At 42.6% G+C, this 14,781-nt stretch overlaps 1 protein-coding gene across 6 annotated transcripts in view; it reads left to right on the top strand.

The window, feature by feature from the left end:
- The window catches only part of SPIN1 (spindlin 1), a 94,016-nt gene that overhangs the window by 55,280 nt on the left and 23,955 nt on the right, over positions 1-14,781 (top strand). For all 6 annotated transcript variants that reach the window (XM_054726900.1, XM_054726902.1, XM_054726905.1 and 3 more), the window contains one exon: positions 12,761-12,809. In XM_054726900.1, coding sequence (XP_054582875.1) covers positions 12,761-12,809 — 49 coding nt within the window. The remainder of the gene's footprint in view (positions 1-12,760; positions 12,810-14,781) is intronic.

Here is a 14,781-nt window from a genome sequence, read left to right as displayed (position 1 = left end):
TGTGGTTACCATATGTTTCATATATACCCAACTATGTTTGAATACATTCTAAAATCAATACAATTTTATTCACCCTTTATATGTTTAGGCCATTATTTTTACTTATTTTCTGTGTGTGCTTCTGTGTATAGCTTAATTTATTGTTGAAATTACCCATGGTCTTCCAACTTTTATCTTTCCTTTATAAAATCTTAATTGTTGAGAGTATTACAGATGCCACTCCCCTCCGCCCCCCCCATTATCTCCTCCACCTGGTTCCCTCCCCACCCCAGGCCTTCACTGCCCTATTGTCTGTTTCCATGGGTAATGCACATCTATACTAATAAAAGCCTAGGTGGCGTCTTGCCTTCGCATCATCACAAGATAGCTGCCCCCACAAGTTGGCCAGCAGGGGAGGGCAGTTGGGTGGGACCGGGCCTGCAGGGAGGGCAGTTATAGGCGACCAGGCTGGCAGGAGAGGGCAGTTGGGGGCGATTGGGCTGGTAGGGGAGCAGTTAGGCATCGATCGGGCCGGCAGGGGAGCAGTTAGAGGGTGATCAGGCTGGCAGGCAGAAGCGGTTAGGGGCAATCAGACAGGCAGGCAGGTGAGCAGTTAGGAGCCAGCAATCCTGGATTGTGAGAGGGATGTCTGACTGCCAGTTTAGGTCCGATCCTGCAGAGGTCCCAGATTGGAGAGGGTTCAGGCTGGGCTGAGGGACACTCTCCCAGTTCACGAATTACGTGCACCGGGCCTCTCTAGTATGCATATCAATTCTTTGATTAATTTCTACCCTCCTCCTCCCGCCCACCTTCCCTCTGAGATTCCTCAGTCTGTTCCATGTTTCCATGCTTCTGGTTCTATTTTTTTATTGATTTCAGAGAGGAGGGGAGAGGAAGAGAGAGAGAAAAACATTAATGATGAGAGAGAATAATTGATTGGCTGCCTCCTACAAGTCCCCTACTGGGGATCAAGCCCGCAACCCCAGCACATGCCCTTGACCGGAATCTAACCTGGGACCCTTCAGTCGCAGGCTGATGCTCTATCCACCGAGCCAAATGGCTAGGGTGCTTCTGGTTCTATTTTATTTGTCAATTTATTTTGTTCATTAGATTCCTCGTTCGTTTATTTTGATTTTTAAGTTCAATTGTTGATAGATATGTATTTATTGCCATTTTATTGTTCATATTTTTTACCCTTCTCCTCCTTTTTCTGTTTCTTACGAATACCCTTCAACATTTCATGTAATACTGGTTTGGTGGTAATGAACACCTTTAGCTTTTTCTTTTCTGAGAAGATCTTTATCTGACCTTTAATTCTAAAAGATAGCTTTGCTGGGTTGAGTAATCTTGGTTGTAGGTTCTTGCTTTTTATCACTTTGAATATTTCTTGCCACTCCCTTTTGGCCTGCATAATTTTTGTTGAGAAATTAGCTGATAGTCCTATGGGCGCTCCTTTGTAGGTAACTAACTGCTTTTCTCTTGGTGCTTTTAAGATTCTCTCTTTGTCTTTAGCCTTTGGCATTTTAATTATGATGTGTCTTGGTGCCTCTTTGGGTTCCTCTTTTTTGGAACTCTGTTTGCTTCCTGGACTTGCAAGTCTGTTTCTCTCACCAGGTGGGGGAAGTTTTCTGTCATTATTTCTTCAAATGGGTTATCAATATCTTGATCTCTCTCTTCTTCTGGCACCCCCATTATGCTAATGTTGGTGCGCTTAAAGTTGTCCCAGTGGCTTCTTACACTATCTTTATATTTTTGTATTCTTTTTTCTTTTGCTCTTCAGATTAGGTGTTTTGTGCTTCCTCATATTCCAAATTGTTGATTTGATTCTCGGAATCCTCTACTCTACGGTTGCATCCCTGTAAATAATTCTTTATTTCAGTTAGTGCATGCTTAGTTTCTGGCTGGTCCTTTTTCATATCTTTGGCATTCTCATTAAGATCCTTGAAAGTCTCACTAAGTCCCTTGAAGCTCTCATTACTAGTAAGTTCCTTGAGCATCCTTATAATCATAGTTTTGAACTCTGTATCTAATAGTTTGATTGGTTCCATTTCATTTAGTTCTTTTTCTGGAGATTTCTTATGTTCTTTCATTTGTGACATGTTTCTTGGTCTCTGCATTTTGGCTGCTTCCCTGTGTTTGTTTCTATGTATTGGGTAGAGCTGCTATGTCTCCTGGACTTGGTAGAGTGGCCTTGTGTACTAAGTGTCCTATAGGGCCCAGTGGCTGAGCCTCTCCTCATCTGAGCTGGGCACTTTATGTGTGCCCCTGTGTGGGCTGTGGGCACTCTCTTGTAGTTGAGCCTTGATTGCTGTTGGTGTCACTGGGAGGAATTGACTTCCGGGCCCATTGGCTGTGAGGACCAGCTGAGAATACAGTGGAAGAGCAGCTGTTCAGGAGACACCCCTGTGGAGCAGGACTTGCTTCAGGGGGGCTTTGGTGCTCACTGAGTTTGCCCCTTGAGTGTGTCACTTGTGGATGTGTAGAGTTGTGATCTGGTGTGGTCTGAAGCTGTCCACTGGGTGCACTGGCTCTAGGGCCTCCAGGGAGGTGCAAAGTTAGCCACTGCCTGGGGCCACCTGGCAGTAACTACAGAGAGATCTGCAGCTTCCTACTATTTCAGTGGTCAGCAAACTCATTAGTCAACAGAGCCAAATATCAACAGTACAACGATTGAAATTTCTTTTGAGAGCTGACAACCAACTTCTGCACATGGGCCACGAAGTTTCAATCGCACTGTATGTGCGTGCCCGCACGTGGTATTTTGTGGAAGAGCCACACTCAAGGGGCCAAAGAGCCGCATGTGGCTCGCGAGCCGCAGTTTGCAGACCACTGTCGTATCTGTATCAGGTTTAGAAGTGCCCAGGCGAGGCCCAGCTGTGAAGCACGGTAGGCTGGTGCTAGTGCTGAGTCTTGGGCCTTTTATTGATAGGTTTGGAGCACCTGACACCAGCTGCAGCTTGTTTGAGAGATTTTAGCAAAGTCTGAAGCCTGAGCCAGGACAGGCCATTCATATGAAAAAGCTGCTACAAACAGCTTGGGTGGGGCTGTAAATTGTAGGGGTAGGGTTGGGGGGGCGGGGGAGGGGCGCGTTTAAATCACCAGGGCAGGGCAGGGCAAACAGTGTGAGCCAGGTTGATGGAGACCCAGATATGGTGCCTGTCAGTCAGCTCTGTGGCAAGGGAGGTCTCAGAATAGGAGCAATGACTTCTGTGAGCACTTTTGTCTGGGAGATAGCTGCCCCCAAGTTCTTGCCCTGATGCCAGACAATTTAGTTCCTCCCTGTGTATTTCCTGGATCTTTTCAGGCTGCTGCCCCAGTGCTGGAGCTCAGAGGAAGTGAGTCTGATTAAGTCTGTGTGCTGGCCCTTTAAGAGGAACTGATGGGACTCTGTCAGCCTCTGTGTCACTCAGCCACAATCCCTGCTAGTTTTTACAGCTTGAAGTTACAGGGACTTTTCTTCCCAGCACTGAATCCATGGGGTGGGGGTCTGGTTGGGGCTGGGACCCCTTGCTCCTCACAGGAGGCCTCCGCAGCCAAGATATCCTTCCTGATTAAAAGAAGATCATGCCTTCGCCCCTCCTACCAGTCAGTGTGCTTTCTTTATTTCTCTAGTTGTAGGACTTCCTTTCAGCTAGATTTCAGGTGATTCTGAATGATGTTTGTTCTGTATTTTAGTTGTAATTTTGGTGTGGTTGTGGGAGTGTGTATCGCATTTACCTATGCTGCCGTCTTGGTTTCCTCCCTCCTTTTTGCCTTTCAACCTTTGTACTAGGTTTGTAATTGGTTAATCCACTGCTTTTACTAAGTGTTGCCCTTTGTCGAAAATTTTCCCCCCCAAGTGTGTACATGTATATTTTTTCATTGATTATAAAGAAAGGGGAAGGAAGGAGGGGGGGGGAGGAGAGAGAGAGAAACATCAATCAGCCACCTCTCGTACAGGTCCCAAATGGGATAGAACCCAAAACCTGGGTATATGCCCTTACTGGACTTGAACCCACAAGAAAAATACATGATCTGAAAATTAAAAAAAATTACTAAATGTAATTAATAGCAGATTACACTCCACAGATAAAAAGTATCCAAATGGAACACCACCACCAACAACAAAAAACAACTGGGAAAATGAATAGCCTCAGTGATCTGTTGGACACATAACATAAATGAAACTGGACTTCACGAAAGAGAGGACAGAGGGGTAAACGAAAAAACAAATCTGAAACATATAACTGCAGAAATTTTCCAGATGTGGTAAGTATACCAGTGCAACCATACAGCTTACAAGATCAACATAACCAAAGTAAGATTAAAAAAAAACAAGGAAAACCGTGCCAAGGCACATCCTAATCAAATTTCTGAAAACCACCAACAAAGTATTTTTAAAACTACCAAAGAATAATAGATATTAAAAATAGAGAAACAGAAAATACTAATTCCAGATTTGTTGTCAGAAACCAGGTAAGCCAGAAGACAGTGCACTAAATCTTTAAGGTGCTGCTGAGAAAAAAAAAAAAAGCCAGCATCCTACCTGTGAACTCAGCATACCATATTCAGCAAATACCTTCCAACTGCACGACCCTTAGGTTCATGGGATGGCACTCCAGCCACCACTGAGCCACCCCAGCCAGGGCTTTTTTGTGTGTGTGTGTGTGTGTGTGTGTGTGTGTGTGTGTGTGTTTAAAATTGATTTTAGAGATAGAGGAAGGGAGAGGAATAGAGAGGTGGGAACATCCATGGGGGATAAACATTGATCGGCTGCCTCCTGCATGCCCCCTACTGGGGATCGAGTCTGCAACCCAGGCATATGTCCTGATCGGGAAATGAATAAGTGACACAACCATTGAGTCACACCACCTGGGCCTATATTTTTTTATTCCTCTTTTTGGTCGTTTTTACTTAAAGAAGTCCCTGTAACATTTTTTTGTAATACTGATTTATTGATGATGAATTCTTTGCTTATTCTTATCTGGGAAACTATCTCTCATTTGATTCTAAATGACAGCCTTGCTATAGTAACCTTGGATAAGGTCTTTGCCGTTAGTCACTTTGAATATTTCATGCCATTTCCTTATGTCCTGCCAAATTTCTGTTGAAAAATCAGTATATAGTCTTATGCGAGTTCCCTTATATGTATCTGTTTTTCTCTTGCTACTTTTAAGAGTCTCTCTATGTCTTTCACTTTTGGCATTTTAATTATGATGTGTCTTGGTGTGTAACACTTTGGGTTCATCTTATTTGGAGCTCTCTCTGCTTCTTGGACTTGTATGTCTATTTCCTTTACCAAGCTAGGGAAGTTTTCTGTCATTATTTCCTTTAGATACATATTCCATCCCTTCTCTCTCCTCCTTCTGGGACCCCTATTATGTGAATGTTGGTATGTTGGATGTTCTCCCACAGGCCTGTTAAATTTTCCTCATTTGTTAAATTCTTTTTTCTCTTTGTTATTTCTATTAAGCATTTTCTGCTTCTTTTTCTTCCAAATCACTGATTTGATCCTTTGCTTCATCTAATGTAATACTGATTCCTTCTAGTATAGTCTTCATTTCAGTTATTGCATTTTTTCTGACTTTTTAAATGTTCTCACTGAGTTCATCTATTCTTCATAGTTCATTGAGCATTCTCATAACCATTGTTTTGAACACTGTATCTATTAGATTGCTTGGTTTCCATTTCTTTCCATTTTTCTCGAGTTTTGTTCTATTCTTTCATTTGGGACATGTTTTTTGTTTCCTCATGTTGGCTGACTCCTGTGGTTGTTTCTATGTAGTAGGTAGATGTGCTTTGTTTCGGCAGAGTGGCCTTATATAGTAGGTGCTCTGTGCCTAGTGGAACAGTCTCCCTGGTCACCTGAGCCCGCACTCCAGGGGTGTCCCTTGTATAGGTTGTGTGCTCTTCCCTGTAGTAATTGGGCCTCAATTGCTGCTGGCATCTCAGTGGGTTGTGTTGACCCTCAGGCTGACTGGTTGTGAGGGCTGACTGTGACTACAGAGGACAAGCTATTGTGCAGGGGCTGACCCCATGCAGTGGGAGTTGCTGTAGTGGGGCTCTGGTGTCACCTGAGTCAACCCTTGCATTTTTGAAACTGGGTGGTTGGTGCTCTGGTGTGGTCTGAAGCTGGCCACCAGGTGTGTTGGGTCTGGAGCTTCTTGGGAGGGGCTCCAGTGCAGGCCAAGGTCAGCTGCCGATTGTGCGATGTTATGTTGTAAACTGAAGCCAGCAGCCACTGGTGCTGGGCTTGGGAACCTTTGGTGGGCCCCATGATGCTAGCTGAGGATTGCTGCCACTTGTGCTGGACTTGTCGCTTTATTGAAGCTGTGTTCTAGTTCAAGACTGGTTCTGCTTATTCCAGACTTGGGGTCAGCTAATGGGAGTTACCATGCAAGTTGAGACCAGTTGCCACTCGTGCTCAGCTTGGGTCCGTTTAGCAAGAACTGTAAAGCTGAGGCCGGCTGCTGCTTGTTTGTGGTTTGTGGATCTTGAATTTTGGGAAAGTCTGTAGCACAAGTCCAGGCGGGCTGCTGGTGTGGAGAAGCCACTGAAAGAAGCTAGGGCCAGAGTTGGGTGGGGCGTGGTCTCTGGGGAATCACCAGGTGGGGCCAGCGGTATTAGCTAGGTTAATCCGGAGTAGATTTGGTTCTCCCTTGCACTGGGCTGGTTGGGAGGAAGGAGAGCTCAGTAAGGGAATGAAAGTGTGGCCTGCCAGCACGTTCGTTCTCTTCCCCTCCCCAGAGAGTTGCCCTGACCCCTGACCCCTGACCCCTGACCCTCCAGCCCTTACCTAAAGTTAGTAAATTCAGGTTCTCCTCCTGTGTCTCTGGTACTTCTTTAGCTGCTGCCCTTGCTCTACAGCTTAGAGTGAGAGAGTTTATTAGCAAGTGAGTGTGCACTGGCCCTTTAAGAACGGAGTGTCTCAGTCTCCCTCAGCACTTAGTCTCTCGCATGCCACCCTGTGCTGGCTTTCACAGCCTGATGTCAAGCAGACTCCTGCTCAGAGCACTGGTGTGTGGTGTAGGTCTCCAACCCCTGTCTCGTGGTGGGGGGCCTCTGCAGCCGGGAATACCCCTCCTGATTCTTAATCACCAGATGGTGGGTGTTGGACCTGCCCATTCCGTCTCTCCTCCCTTCCTACCAGTCTTGATGTGGTTTTTAAAAAATATATTTTTAGTTAGAGGACTTCTGTTCAGCTAGTCTTCATGTGGTTCTCAGTGATGGTTGTTCTATAATGTCATTGTAAATTTGATGTGATTGTGGAAGCAGGTGAGCAGTTTACCTATTCTGCCATCTTGACTGGAAGTCTGATTTTCTGCGGTTTCAATATGATAAGCATATTATGTCCTTTCTTTTTTGGGGGGGAGGGGTGTCTCGTCATTTATCTTGGTTTGTGTTGTCTGAGCTTCCTGGATGTGTGGTTTGGTGCCTGATGATAATTTGGGGAAATCATCAGTCATTATTGCTTCAAATATTTTTTGGTTCCTTTCTTGTTTTTCTGGCATTTTTATTGTGTGTATATTACACTCTTTGTTACTGTCCCATAGTTCTTGGATATTGTTTTGTTTTGTTTTCCTGCCTGTGCCTTTTTTGTTTGCTTTTCAGTTTTGGAAGTTTCTGTTGACATATTCTCAAGCTCAGAGATTATTTCCTCATCAATGTACTGAGTCCATCAAAGACATTCTTCATTTTTGTTAGATGCTTTTGATCTCTACCATGGCCTTTTGATTTTTTTTGTATAATCTTTCTCACCTCTTCTTCATGCTGTCTACTTTTTTCATTAGAGCCTTTACCATATTATTCATAGTTACATTAAATTTCTAGTCTGATAATTCCAATTTTGCCATATCTAAGTCTGCTTCAGATGCCTGCTCTCTCTCTTCAAATTGTGCTTTTTGCCTTTTAATATGCCTAACAATTAATTATTTGTAAGCCAGACATGATGTACGGGGTAAAGGAACTCCAGTGAATGGGCCTTTAGTGAGGTGGTGGTGAGGTGCAGGAACGGCGGAAGAGGTACATTCTGTAGTGCTGTGATTAGGTCTCTGTCTTTCAGTGAGTCTGTCACTGGGCTGTGACTTCACGAGTGCTTCGCTGTATCCTCCCCCTTACGTGAGACAGGACTGCATGGGGCTAGAGAGAGCGGGATGTTTCCCTGTCCCCAGCTCAGTTAGGCTCTGAGGGCAGGCCCAGTTTAGAACAGAATGTTATGGTATATTTCAAAGGGGGTACTTTCCCCTCCCTCTGGCTAGAAACAGGAGGGGATTTTTCAGTGATCTTCACTGTGAGAACCTGATAGATCCTGGAGATAAAACTCATAAAATGTGGAGCTCCCACCACCTCCTCCCCTCCTTCTCTCCCGTGACTGTATTTCCCTGGAGTTTTTACCTCTTAGACTTGTATACACTGAGCCTCCAGTAGTTGGTCAGTTATTATTTGGGATTTCCTCCCCAGCACTGGTTCCCTGGAGGCGTCTGCTGAATGAGTTGTGAATCTGTGTATTTGCTTGTCTGTTTTTCTAGTTTTGGAATCAGCAGTTTGCTCTGTGACCTCACTTCTGTGACCAGTGTACGAAGAGTTGTTGGTTTTTCAGCTTGTTCAGCTCTTGTTAGGACAGAGTAACGACTTCCAAGCTCTTAACATACTGTACTGGAAACAAGAAGTTCTGTTTGTTCTTTTTAATTTCAAGAACTTTTGTTTTCCCTTTTCATGGCCTCTTGTTCCCATTTATGACAAGTATCTTCAGTTCCTTGAGAATACCAATTCTTCCATTAATCTTTGTAGTTCTTGGACCATTTTGTGAACAGTGGTGCTACTTGTTTCCATCTTTCTCAGTTCTACCACTGAGGTTACGTGACTATTGATCATTGTCCATGCATACCTAAGAATTAAGAATGAATTATGAATGGCTTACCTTTTCTTGAGTGTTCAATAGAATTGTTTCTGCCATGCTACTCTTCTGAACGGGAAAGTCAACCTTGTGGGGATGTGGGGCCAGGATAAGCTTTGTAGGACGCAGGGACAGGGATGTGTCTATTACATTGGGGGCACACCAAATGCTAAAGTCAGCCGCCCTTTCCTTGTATGTTCAGCATGGGAAGGGAGGGAGGGGATCCTGAGGCCTGGTGCAGTGGTGGTAGAACTTGCTTTTGCATTTCTTATCTCCTCATTCTTACCTGCTGACACCCAGAGGTGATCCAGGGATGCTTCAGGTAGATTTGCCCTCCGTCCATTCTGTGTCTTATCTTCACCCACGGGCTGCCCACTTCTTTGCATGCCTGAAGACATGCAGGGTGAAAGTGGGTGAGCATGGCTCTCTCAGCTCAGGGTCAAGGCTCACCATCTTTATCTGTGAACTAAGACAGTCTTACATAAACCAATTGGCCATCTATCTTCTTTTTCAGTTACCTTTTTAAAATTGTAAATATAACAGTAGTACAGAAAATTTTGTTTACAAATGGTCACCTTAATCTAAGTCAAGGAGAGCGATAACTCAGAAGCCTTCCTCCTCCACCCAGGGGAACCTCTGTTCTGAGTTTATGGTGAAAAGTCCTTTGTTTTATTTGTATTGTTGATACTTAGTGTAAATTTTGGTCTATATAGTAAGTAGTGCTTTGGCTATATTCCACAGATTGGATAGATTGTGTTTTCATTTTTTTAAAATTCAGAATATTTGAATTTTCATTGTGATTTTGTGATTGAGCCATTGATTTTTTTTTTTTTTTTTTAGAATATATTTTTATTGATTTCAGAGAGGAAGGGAGTGGGAGAGAGAGATAGAAACATCAGTGATGAGAGAGAATCATTGATCAGCTGCCTCCTGCACGCCCCACCCTGGGGATCAAGCGTGCAACCTGAGCATGTGCCCTGACCGGGAATCGAACCGTGACCTCCTGGTTCATAGGTCGACACTAAACCACTGAGCCACTCCAGCCGGGCTGATTTTTTTTTAGAAGATTAATTTTCAACACTGGGGTATTTCCAGATTTTTAGTTTAATTCTGATGTGGTCAAAGAACAAACTTCATATGATTTCAAGTTGTTATAATGTATGTATTGAGAGTTTGCATTATGAGTAGCATATGGTGCATCTGAGTTAATGTCCCATGCGAACTTGGGGGGGAAATGAGTATTTTGCCATTATTGGGTTAGTACCTATAAAATGTCAACTAATTCAAGTTGAATGCTTGTGATGTTCATGTCTTCTTTATTCTTTCTGATTTTCTACTCATTGTTATATTAATTACTGGGATGAAAGAGTTTAACTCTCTAAGTATGGCATGTCAACTTTTTTGTAAATTTTGTCATTTTTTACCTTATGTATTTCAGTAGTTTGTAATTAGGTTCTAAACACATTTAAAATTGTTATGGCTTCTTGAATAATTGACCCTTTTTATCATTTTTTGTTGTTAATCCTCACCCAAGGATATTTTTTCTATTGATTTTCTAGAGAGAGTGGAAGGGAGAGAGGGAAAGAAACATCGATGTGAGAGACATCGGTTGTTGCCTCCCCATGCTCCTCGACCAGGGTGGGGATCGAACCTGCGAGACCCTTCTGTGTGTTGGCTACTGCCCTAACCACTGAGCCACTGGCCAGGGCTGACCCTTTTTATCATTTTGAAATAACCTGAAGTTAATTTGTCTGATATTATCTCTTTTTAATATGATCTCTTAATTGGTGCATTTACCTATGTCCCTTTAATGTGTTATCAATGCTGGGGGTTGAAAGGTATTTGCTGAATATGGTATGCTGAGTTCACAGTAGTAGGATGCTGTTTTTTTCAGCAGCACCTTAAAGATTTAGTGCACTGTCTTCTGGCTTACCTGGTTTCTGACAACAAATCTGGAATTAGTATTTTCTGTTTCTCTATTTTTAATATCTATTATTCTTTGATAGTTTTAAAAATACTTTGTTGGTGGTTTTCAGAAATTTGATTAGGATGTGCCTTGGCATGGTTTTCCTTGTGGTTTTTTTTTTTTTTTTTTATCTTATTTGGTTATGTTGATCTTGTAAGCTGTATGGTTGCACTGGTATACTTACCACATCTGGAAAATTTCTGCAGTTATATGTTTCAGATTTGTTTTTTCGTTTACCCCTCTGTCCTCTCTTTCGTGAAGTCCAGTTTCATTTATGTTATGTGTCCAACAGATCACTGAGGCTATTCATTTTCCCAGTTGTTTTTTGTTGGTGTTGTTCCATTTGGGTACTTTTTATCTGTGGAGTCTAATCTATTAATCACATTCAGTAATTTTTTAAAATTTCAGATCATGTAATTTTTCCCAGTTTTATTTTTTCCTGCTATTTTTCTATTTTAAGTGTTTGTGTTTTTTCATTAAAAAATATTTGTTATTAATTTTTAGAGAGAGAGGAAGGGGAGGGAGAGACATCAAGTGAAAGAGAAACATCAATCGGCTGTCTCCTGATCGCCCTGGGGATCGAGCCCACAACCCAGGCATGTGCCCTGACTGGGAAACAAACTGGCATCCTTTCAGTGCATGGATGACATCCAGTTAACTGACCCACACCAGCCAGAGCAAGTGTTTGTGTCTTTTAGATATTTGAGCATATTTATTATAGTTTTTTTCACCTCTTTGCCCGCTAATTACACTATTTTGGTCATAACCTGCTTGGTTAAATGGTTACAGTTTGCCACTCACTTGTCTGTCTAGTAGTTTTTGCCTGGGGCATTAGACCTTTAAATTTGTTGTGGAGAGTTCAGTTTTTGTTGATGTCTGTTGATTAATACTGGAGTTTGTTTTCGAAGGATGGATCTGTAGCAACTTTTTTTCTTAGGGCTTCTACAGACTTCCTGTTAAGGGCCTTTTTTTGTTTTTTACTGACTGCTCCAAGTGTTCAGAGATGCAGGCAGACAGACTTTGAACAACAACCTTCATGCCTTTGCAAGTTAGTATCTTTCTTCGTCTTCTTTCTTTTTTTTAATCCTCACCCGAGGATATTTTTCCCATTGGTTTCTTTTTTTTAAGAGAGGAGGAAGGGAGGAGGGGGAAGAGAGACACATCGATTGGTTGCCTCCACCACGCATTCCAATCAGGGCTGAGCCTGCATCTGAGGTATATGCCCTTGACTGGACATCGAACCCAAGACCTTTGGGTCCACGGGCCAATACTCTAAACACTGAGCAAAACTGCCCAGGGCACAGGTTAGTATCTTAAGGCCCTCACCCTCCCACCCTACCCCACCATGTTTGCAGCCCCCGCTGAGATCTCATTGCTAGCACTCTGCCCATAACTCCCAGCCACCTCACCTTCTCCAGCTCCAGCCTGACTCTCAAGGTAGGAAAACCACAGTGCTTTTCTTGGTTTCATATAGCATCACCCACAATGGTTTGGAATGGAGCCCAGCTTGGTGTGGGACTGCCTGGCTTTCTGCTCTCTGGTCAGAAATATATTCTTTCAATATCTGGGTCCAGGTGTTTCATATCTTCTGTCCTGAATTTTAGTTGTCGTGTGGCAGGAAGACAAATTGTGTAACTTTTAGTACTTTATGGCTAGGATTGTCACTTTTATTTGATTATATTTTCTTGCCCACATGATTTTTGGTTTGTGTTTAATGGCTAATTTGGGGAGATGAATTGTTGTTCATCATTTTATCTTCTCAATCCCTTACATCTCCTTTTTGAAAGTTCAGTAAATGAATGGCTTTCTCATATATTGGCCATCTACAGTTTATTTTCATTTCATGCTATATGTCGTAGTTTTCAAAGTTAATTTTTTTTCTTGCGTTTGAACTATTTTTTTATCCGATTTTCATTGACTGATATTCACTTCTCTTTTAGGCCATGCTGGTGTATCTGCAAGCATGATGAAGAAAAGGACGTCCCACAAGTAAGCAATTCTGAAACTTGCTTTTAAATAGCAGGCTGTGGCCTTTGGTTACGTGGGGTATGAGGTCAGTCATGTGAGGCCTTGTCTCCTGTAGTAAGGAGGTCTTGTCTTGGCCCACAGCAGCCAGCCTCACATAACCTTACTGCACACGGAATCATGGAGTGGATCATATCCCTGACCACGCCCTTGGCCTTGGCCGTGGCCTGGCCTAAGGGTGCCTAGGTCTGTCCTTCCAACCTTTAAAAGCCTCTGGGCTCTGATTTCCCCTCCAGCTTGACGGGAGCTGACTGGTGGGAGAGGCATCGCTCGTGGCAGGTTGTCATTCTCCTCTCGCACTCTCTCTTTAGAAGGGCTGGACTTCTGGCCCGCAGGTTGGGTCTTGGGTCTGGTGCTGGACAAAACATAGCTCAAGCTGGAGGGCCTGGCTAGCACACTGCCTGGCACACTCACTGCTTTATAACATTTTCAGATGAATGAAGAGCTTGTAATTTAGAGAAAGCATATGTATGTTGAAAGCTAATTAAATAGCCATGTATTTTTAGTGACAAATGTGTTATAAATCCTAAATTCTATAGGTACCAGACTACTGAAGCCACTTTTTCTCCCTCAAATTGTTTTTTGTGTGTAATATAATTATGTCCAAGGAGAAATTTGAGAGACTATTATCTTAAATAATACTATCCACCTGTATTATATTATATTATATTATATTATATTATATTATATTATATTATATTATATTCAATAGATTTCACAAGTATCCGCTGGCGGCTGCTACTGCATCATGGAAACCGCTCTAACAAATCAGTTCTGATAGTATAAGTCTTAATCATAGATTCCTTGACCCCAGCTCCTCCGGAGCCTCTCATAGCAGTTGTTTCCAAATTATTCCTATTGAAAGGGTTATGCCTTTGGTCACTGCCATAGTGGTTGAAGAATGCAAGAGGCCTCTGGGCTTATTGTGGAAGGTCTGCATGAAAAAATTCCTTTCAGTAATTATTGGTGATTAAAGCAAACCTGTCTATTTAAATGAACATGTGAGTACGTAATGTAAACGTCTGTGATATTCAGTTCATGAAATGACCTGGGAAGTTAAAATGTGAAGGTAAGTATGCTCTTGTGTCCCTGAGATTTGATAAAATTCTAAATTTCATTGTATTTCCCATTACTCTCATGGCTCTGCCATATCCAGTGATCTGATAACTGGTGTCATATATCTCCATCAGCATCATATTATTACCACAAATGATAAACCATTTCTTGGCATAATAGAAGGTGATGATAAAAACTTAAATACAGTGGGGAATAAAAGAAATTACACATTAACTTTGCAAAACCAGAACAGTTCATGTAAAACAGATTTTGCTACTTAGGTTAAAATAAATGCCTTTGAGAATGTAATGTACATTCTGTTTTATCCATTTTTATATATTTCCAGATAGAGGCATTCGTGGATCTGAGATCTTGGCCTGTTAGGAATGCATTTTGTGTGAGAGAGAGATTTCATTTGCCTCATCCTAAGCTATGCTTGTTAACTCATGGCTTTGATATACTAGTTACTTTTCCTCTTAAAGCACAAGGAATTAACATGTACTATTAGGTTTTTGCAAATCATATGTGTACGAGTTCAAAGGATCTTCGGTTCTGCGTGTTCTGTGACATGGGGAACTCCAGCCAGTGCTTTATTAGGAGGTGTGCTTGTCTCACACACTAGAAGAAGCCTGAACATGCTACTCTGTAGCAAAAGGGAGAAGTTGAAATATAAGGAAACGTTAAAATTTTCCTGTTTTTCTAATCTCAATGCAAATATGAAGGTGGGTGGAACAGAAACAAGGACCTAAACAAAAATTCCCCATTTCACCAACGGTGGCAGTTAATAATAGCTTTGGAGTGGTAGGCGGGGCCATGCTGGTGGAGAGCTCCCTGCTCGGAAGCTGGCTGGCTTTGTCGTGGGAACCAGGGCTGCGCAGTG

The sequence above is a fragment of the Eptesicus fuscus genome, chromosome 15 (assembly GCF_027574615.1).
Source record: "Eptesicus fuscus isolate TK198812 chromosome 15, DD_ASM_mEF_20220401, whole genome shotgun sequence".
NCBI classification, from domain to species: Eukaryota; Metazoa; Chordata; class Mammalia; order Chiroptera; family Vespertilionidae; genus Eptesicus; species Eptesicus fuscus.
This window is presented reverse-complemented; position numbering and strand designations above follow the sequence as displayed.